The sequence below is a fragment of the Orycteropus afer genome, unplaced genomic scaffold, assembly GCF_000298275.1.
Source record: "Orycteropus afer afer isolate SDZICR_OR568_19922 unplaced genomic scaffold, OryAfe1.0 scaffold00018, whole genome shotgun sequence".
NCBI lineage: Eukaryota > Metazoa > Chordata > Mammalia > Tubulidentata > Orycteropodidae > Orycteropus > Orycteropus afer.
Window position 1 is genome coordinate 21,082,234 of NW_006921605.1, and position 7,416 is coordinate 21,089,649.

At 38.2% G+C, this 7,416-nt stretch overlaps 1 protein-coding gene across 1 annotated transcript in view; it reads left to right on the forward strand.

Annotated features, from left to right (window-relative positions):
• The first annotated feature begins 5,387 nt into the window (after positions 1-5,387).
• CDC27 (cell division cycle 27) overlaps positions 5,388-7,416 on the forward strand; it is a 43,286-nt gene continuing 41,257 nt past the window's right edge. The window contains exon 1 of the mRNA XM_007959757.2: positions 5,388-5,455. Coding sequence (XP_007957948.1) covers positions 5,388-5,455 — 68 coding nt within the window. The remainder of the gene's footprint in view (positions 5,456-7,416) is intronic.

The window sequence follows — 7,416 nt, forward strand, 5'->3', positions numbered from 1 at the left end:
TTGTTTATTCATTCAACATACTTTACTAAGTGTTTACTAAAAAAGCATGTGATAGGTGCAGAGAATATAATAGCAAAAACTGGTATATTCTCTATTTATATGGAGTTTGTAGTGAGGAAGACATTACTTAAATGGTTCCTGGAATATAAAATTATGACTGAGAAGTATTACTAAAGAAAGGAACTTGGTGTTTAGTGTATAAGAAGGATACCGAACTTCATCTGGAGGTCCCAGAAGCCTTCCCTGAGGAAGATATCCAAAGGATAGCTAGGAATTTGCATATTTTCATTGTACCAGGTAGAATGTACTGCATGTATAGAGAGCTTGGGGCTGGAGGCTAGACCACTGTGGGGCTAGCACAGAGGCATAAGAGAATGTGATATGAGATGATACTAGAGAGGTAGGAATGGGCAATACCACACTGCCTAATTTGGTGGCTTTGAGTATTACCCTAAGGGCAATGAGAAGCCACTGATGAATTTTAAGCAAAGGAATGATATGATTAGATTTGATTTGTGAAAAGCTCACAGAGAGAGACTGGATCATAAGATGAAATGGATCATAAGTCTCAGAGAGACTAAGATACTACTAAAGTAGTCCAGGCCAAAAATGATCTGCCTTAAATATGTAAATGGATATTGAGTATCTTCCTTTCACTGTTATTCCAGTTGCTTTATTTAAATGAGTGTGATTTTTGCATGGTTCCATATCTGGTCTGGCAGAACCCTGAAAACCAATTCAGTTTTTATAGAGTATAGGATTTAGCCAAGCACTGTGCTAGATTTTCACATACCAATCTAGGAAATAGGAATTTCAGAACATGTAATTGTGCTTGTGAGGAACCTTGACATAGACCAAGAGGCAGTCATTCGAACAGAACAAGGGGATACTACGTGGTTTAAAATCAGGAAAGGTGTGTGTGTGTCAGGGTTGTATTCTTTCACCATATATATTCAGTCTCTATGCTGAGCAAATAATCAGAGAAGTTGGATTATATGAAGAAGAACATGGTGTCAGGATGGGAGGAAGATTCATGAACAAACTGCAGTATGCAGATGACACAACCTTCCTTGCTGAAAATGAAGATGACTTGAAGCATGTACTGATGAAGATCAAAGACTACAGCCTGCAGTATGAATTTTACCTCAATGTAAAGAAAACAAAAATCCTCACAACTAAACCAATAGGTGTCGGCTTTATAAATGGAAAAAAGATTGAAGTTGTCAAGGATTTCTTTTTATTTGGATCTATAATCAATGTCCATGGAAGCAGCAGTCAAGAAATCAGATGACGTATTGTGTTGGGCAAATCTGCTGCAAAAGACCTCTTTAAAGTGTTTAAGAGCGAACATGTCACTAAGGTACGCCTAACCCAAACCATGGTATTTTCAATAACTTCATATGCATGGGAGCGAGAGCTGGACAGTGAGTAAGGAAGAGGGCAGAGAACTGATGCTGTTGAATTATGTTAGTGAAGATTATTGAAGGTACCATGGAATCCTAGAAGAACAAACAAATCTGTCTTGGAGAAAGTGTAGCCAGAATGTTCTTCAGAAGCAAGAATAGCCACACTTCATCTCTCCTACTTTTTGATCATGTTGTCTGAAGGGACCATTCCCTGGAGAAGGATATCATGCTGGGTAAAGTAGAGGGTCAGCAGAAAAGGGGAAGACTCAGTGAGATGGATTGACACAGTGGCTGCAATGATGGGCTTAAAGCACAGCAAGGATTGTGAGAATGGTGCAGGACCAGGCAGTGTTTCATCCTATTGTACATAGAGGGTCGTTGTGAGTTGAAACTGACTCAACAGCACCTAACAACAACAAAAGCAATGTTACTAACCATTTGCTTTTCATTCAACAAATATTTATTGAGCTTTTACTAAACCCAAGGCATGTTAATCACTTGTTTTAATGTTATATTAATTACTGTTACAGCTTCCCCTATCATCCTTCGTCAAATTATGAGCTGGTGTACATGCTAAAAATAAGTAACGCTGTTGTGTCATGATCAGTTTTTGAGCTGTCTCAAAAGTAATTTGTTACTGCATGAACTGCTATATGGAAAATGAATTTGATCTGCAAACTTTCACCCAAATCACAATAAAAACTTCTAAAAAAAATGATTTGTTACCAAAAATGTTTATGAATGATTTATTTTTAAAAGTCAAATTGAAGGCTTTAATTTCTGACAGTATGACAGTCTGGAAGTTAAATGAAACCGCTCCTGGTTTAGTGCTCGTAAAGGTGCTGAGTAAACATTGAAAAATGTGTGTGCCTGTGTGTATGTAATACATAATTTGTAATATATATATTTGTATCCATTCCAGAGAAAGATGATCCAATAGAATGTGGATATTATCAAACAATGTCATTGATATGACACACAAATAAAATTTTGCTAAAGGTGATTCAAAAACGGTTATAGCAGTATATTGACCAGGAACTTCCAGAAATGCAAGCTGGATTCAGAAGAGGACGTGGAACGAGAGACAACATTGCTGATGTCAGATGGATCTTGGCTGAAAGCAACGAATACCAGAAAGATGTTTACTTGTGTTTTATTCACTGTGCAAGAGCATTCAACTTTGTGGATCATAACAAATTATGAATAACATTGAGAAGAATAGGAATTCCGGAGCACTTAATTGTGCTCATGAGGAACCTGTCCATAGACCAGGAGGCTGTTGTTTGGACAGAACAAGGGGACACTGCATGGTTTAATGTCACGAACAGTGTGTGTCAGCGTTGTATCCTTTCACCATACTTAGTCTGTATGCTGAGCAGATAATCTGAGTAGCTGGACTATATGAAGAAGAATGGCTTCAGGATTGGAGGAAGGATTTAACAACCTGCGATACATAGACAACACACCTTTGCTCGCTGAAAGTGAGGATGACTTGAAGCACTTACTGATGAAGACTAAAAACTTCAGTCTGCAGTATGGATTACATCTCAACATAAAGAAAACAAAAATCCTCACAACTAGACCAATAAGCAGTAACATGATAAACAGAAAACACTTAAAGTTGTTAAAGATTTCATATTACTTGGTTCCACAGTCAACACCAATGGAAGCAGCAGTGAAGACATTAGATGACATATTGCACTTGGCAAATCTGCAAAAGACCTCTTTCAAGGGCTGAAAAGCAAAGATGTCTCCCTGAAGACTAAGGTGCGCTTAACCCAAGCTGTGGTATTTTCAGTCTCCTCATATGCATGTGAGAGTTGGGCAATGAATAAGGAAAACAGAAGAAGAGTTGATATTTGAGTTGTAGTGTTGGCAAAGAATACTGAAAGTACCATGGACTGCCAAAAGAACTAACAAACCTGTCCTGGAAGAAGGGTAGTCAGAATGCTTCTTGGAAGCGAGAATGGCCAGACTTCGTCTCACCTATTTTGGTCATGTAGTCAGAAGGGACCATTCCCTAGAGAAGGATATCATACTTGGTAAAGTGAAGGGTCAGCGAAAAAGGGGAAGACCCTCAACAAGATGGATTGCCATAGTGGGTGCAGTGATGGGCTCAAGTATAACAGGTACTGTAGTGCATACTACATGAACAGTCATTGGCCAGAAGACCAATAAACATGAAATGAATTACCAATAAACACATAAAAAGTTGTTCAGCCTCATTTTAGTACTCAGGGAAATGCTGATTAAAGGCATAAGATAAGCATTTTGTATCCATAAGATTTGTAGAAATTAAAAAGTTTGACAATGCTTGGTGTAGACACCAAAAACCGAACTCACTGCCGTTGAGTCAGCTTGACTCATGGACCCCTCCTTGGGTTTCCGAGGTGGTATCTCTGTGGAAGTAGATTGCCCAGCCTTCCTTCTGAGGAGTGACTGGTGGATTTGAACCACCAGCCTTCTGGTTAGAGTCAGATGCCTTAGGCACTATGCCACCAGAGCTTCTTAGTGTATTCAGGGATGTAGAATAATAGGAACCCTTATACATTGTTGGTGGAGTGTGAGTTAAACTGATGATTTCAGAAAATGGTTTAGCATTACCTGCTAATGATGAACACATGCATACTCAACAATGCTGTAATTCCATTCCTAAGTAAATCCCAGTGTGAAGAGATTCTTATATATGTAACTCCAAGAGAAAATACAGAAGTATTCATTACACCGTTGTTTATAAATAAAGTCCAAAAACATGGAAAGTTAAATATTATATTCCTTAGAGATGATATATATGAATGTTTAAAAACATGAAAAGAGTTTCAAATTCAAGGTGATGATTTCCTTTTAGGGCACAGAGAGGTATGTGATCAAGTAGGGGCATATGAGGGTTCGATGGAGTTTTTTCTTGAGCTGAAAGGTGAACATGTGGGTGTAAATGTTTTTGTTTATTAAAACCAAAAACAGCCTATTGTCATAGAGTCAATTCTGACTTAAAGCGGCACTATAGGACAGAGTAGATCTTCTGCCATAGGGTTTCTAAGGCTGTAATCTTTATGGGATGCAAACTGCCACATCTTTCTCCTGCTTATTACTACTTAAAAAGTACTTCTATCTGATAAATACTTTATGTGATATGTTTCATAATTTTAAAAAATATTGCAATAGATGAGAGATTTCTATGACAATATCACTCTCATTTCCATTATAATATGCGTCCTTGAGTGGGTAACAGTAGGATGGCACTGAAGCTAATAGATGCAGAAGTATGTGTGGGAGGATGACATACATTTGAACATGTCCCTCATGTATCATGAAAAATGATTGAGAACCACTGCTGTGAGCGTCTATAGTTTAGTCGTGTAGGCAGAAACAACTGTAGTATCATCAGTGTTCCACTAGGGGTATATAAAAAAGATGGGGGACAGCTGGAGATCACTTAGGAAAGCTTTAGGGAGTAGATGTTTTTTAAACTGGGTCTTTCAAAAATGAGCGTTTTATAAGGGGAATTCTCATCATCTTACACATTTGAGGAGCTCACATTCCCCAGAGAAGGAAAAGCATGTACAAAGACACAGAGGATGGAAAGTCTGTTGAGAGTTGAGTGAGTCAGTTCAGACTTTAGGAGCTTTACTGTGAAGAGCCTTTTTAACATACTAAGGAGTTTGCACTGTGGGCATCAGGGTTTTATCACTTGAATGGGGGTATGCAAGACTATGCTAGAAGTTACCTTGAAAGTATAAATATATGTATATTTATGTTCAAGGAGTCCTGGTGACTCAGTAGTGAAGCACTCAGCTGTTAACCTTAAGGTCAGCAATTTAAACCCACCAGTGGGTCCACAGAATAAAAGGCCTGACTATCTGCTTCCATAAAGATTACAACCTAGGGAAACCCCATGGGGCAGTTCTGCTTTGTCCTACAGGGTCACTATGAGTTAGAATTGACATCCTTATGTTCTCTTTCCTTCTTACAGGCTGCTATATGGCAAGCACTAAACCACTATGCATACCGAGATGCAGTTTTCCTCGCAGAAAGACTGTATGCAGAAGGTATGCAATCTGTTCATTGCTATAGGACTATAAACAAAAAGTAAGATAAATGGAATTTCATCCTGTTTTATGACCATACCAAGATTCTGGGTAGTCTTTTGATCCTTACTGTTCTTTTTTTTCTTTTTTAATAATTGCCACTAGTTCGTAAAAACTTTATCTGTAGCTCTGTTATATGTTACTTTTAATAACTATAGAGTTTATATAGTCATTTGCCAGTCTTCAAGTATTTTTCCCAAGGTTTTCATTAGAACATAATTATGTTCTGTGACTAAGATCATGGAGTTATTTAGATCCTATGGCCAAATCCTAACCTAATCACTATAGCTGTGAAACCTTGCACAGATTACTTAATCTCAGTATTTCAGAGTTTTCATCTATAAAATAGGGAATATAAAAATTTCTCATAGAAATCAGTGGAAGAACTCAATGAGATAATGTATTTAAAGCACTTAGCCTTCTTAAATGCTCAGTAAACATCTACTGTTAATGTATGTTTTATTTCTGTCCTTAAATTACTATAATTCTCTTTGTAAGAAGCTGATATAGAATATTATGTACAGCATTTTGTTTGTTTTCATTCATTTCCTTGAGTTGTATATTCTAAAATGGAGTATCCAGTACAAAGGGTATGATCGATTCTATTACAAATTACCTTTTGGCCAGTTCACCCAGCAGAGAGATCATTGTTCATGATCAGTAAATGGTAAATCTGTGCTGACTCCACTTCTCCAAGCAACTACCAGCCACTCTTCTAACTTGTAACCATAGTTGTTGTTGTTAGGTGCCATAGAGTCAGTTCCAACTCATAGCGACCCTGTGTACAACAGAACAAAACACTGCCTGGTCCTGTGCCATCCTCCGAATCCTTGCTGTGCTGAATGAAGCCTGTTGTTGTAGCAGCTGTGTAAATTCATCTCATTGAGGGTCCTCCCCTCCTTTGCTGACCCTCTGCTTTACCAAGTGTGATATCCTTCTCCAGGGAATGATCCCTTCTGACTACATGACCAAAGTAGGTGAGACGAAGTCTGGCCATCTCACTTCTAAGGAGCATTCCAGCTGCTCTTCTTCCAGGACAGATTTGTTCATTCTTCTGACAGTCCGTAGTATTTTCAGTATTCTTCACCAACACCACAATTCATAGATATCAACTCTTCTTCTGTCTTCCTTATTCATTATCTAGCTTCCACATGGATATGAGGCCATTGAAAATACTATGGCTTGGGTTTGGGGCACCTTACGTTTGAAAGTGACATCTTTGCCTCTCAGCTCTAAAGAGGTCTTTTGCAGCAGGTTTGCCCAATGCAATATGACATCTGACTTCCTGACTGCTACTTCCATGAGTGTTGACTATGGATCCAAGTAAAATAAAATCCCTGACAACTTCAATCTTTTCTCTGTTTATCATGATACTGCTTATTGGTCCCATTGTGAAAATTTTTGTTTTCTTCATGTTGAAATGTAATCCATACTGAAGGCTATAGTCTTTGTTCTTCGTCAGTAAGTGCTTCAAGTCATCTTCACTTTCAGCAAGCAAGGTTGTGTCATCTGCATATCACAGGTTGTTAATGGCTCTTCCTCTAATCCTGATGCTGTGTTCTTCTTCGTATAGTCCAGCTTCTCAGATCACTTGGTCAGCATACGGACTGAATAAGTATGATGAAAGGATACAACCTTGATGTACACCCTTCCTGATTTTAAACCATGCAGTATCCCCTTGTTCTGTTTGAATGACAGCCTCTTGGTCTATGTATGGGTTCCTCATAAGAGCAATTAAATGTTCTGGAATTCCCATTCTTTGCAATGTTATCCATAATTTGTTATGATCCATGTAGTCTAATGTCCTGGCATAGTCAATAAAACACAGGTAGACATCTTTCTGGTATTCTTTGCTTTCAGCTAAGATCCACCTGACATCAGCAATGTCCTCTTCTGAATCCAGCTTATATTTCTGGAAGTTC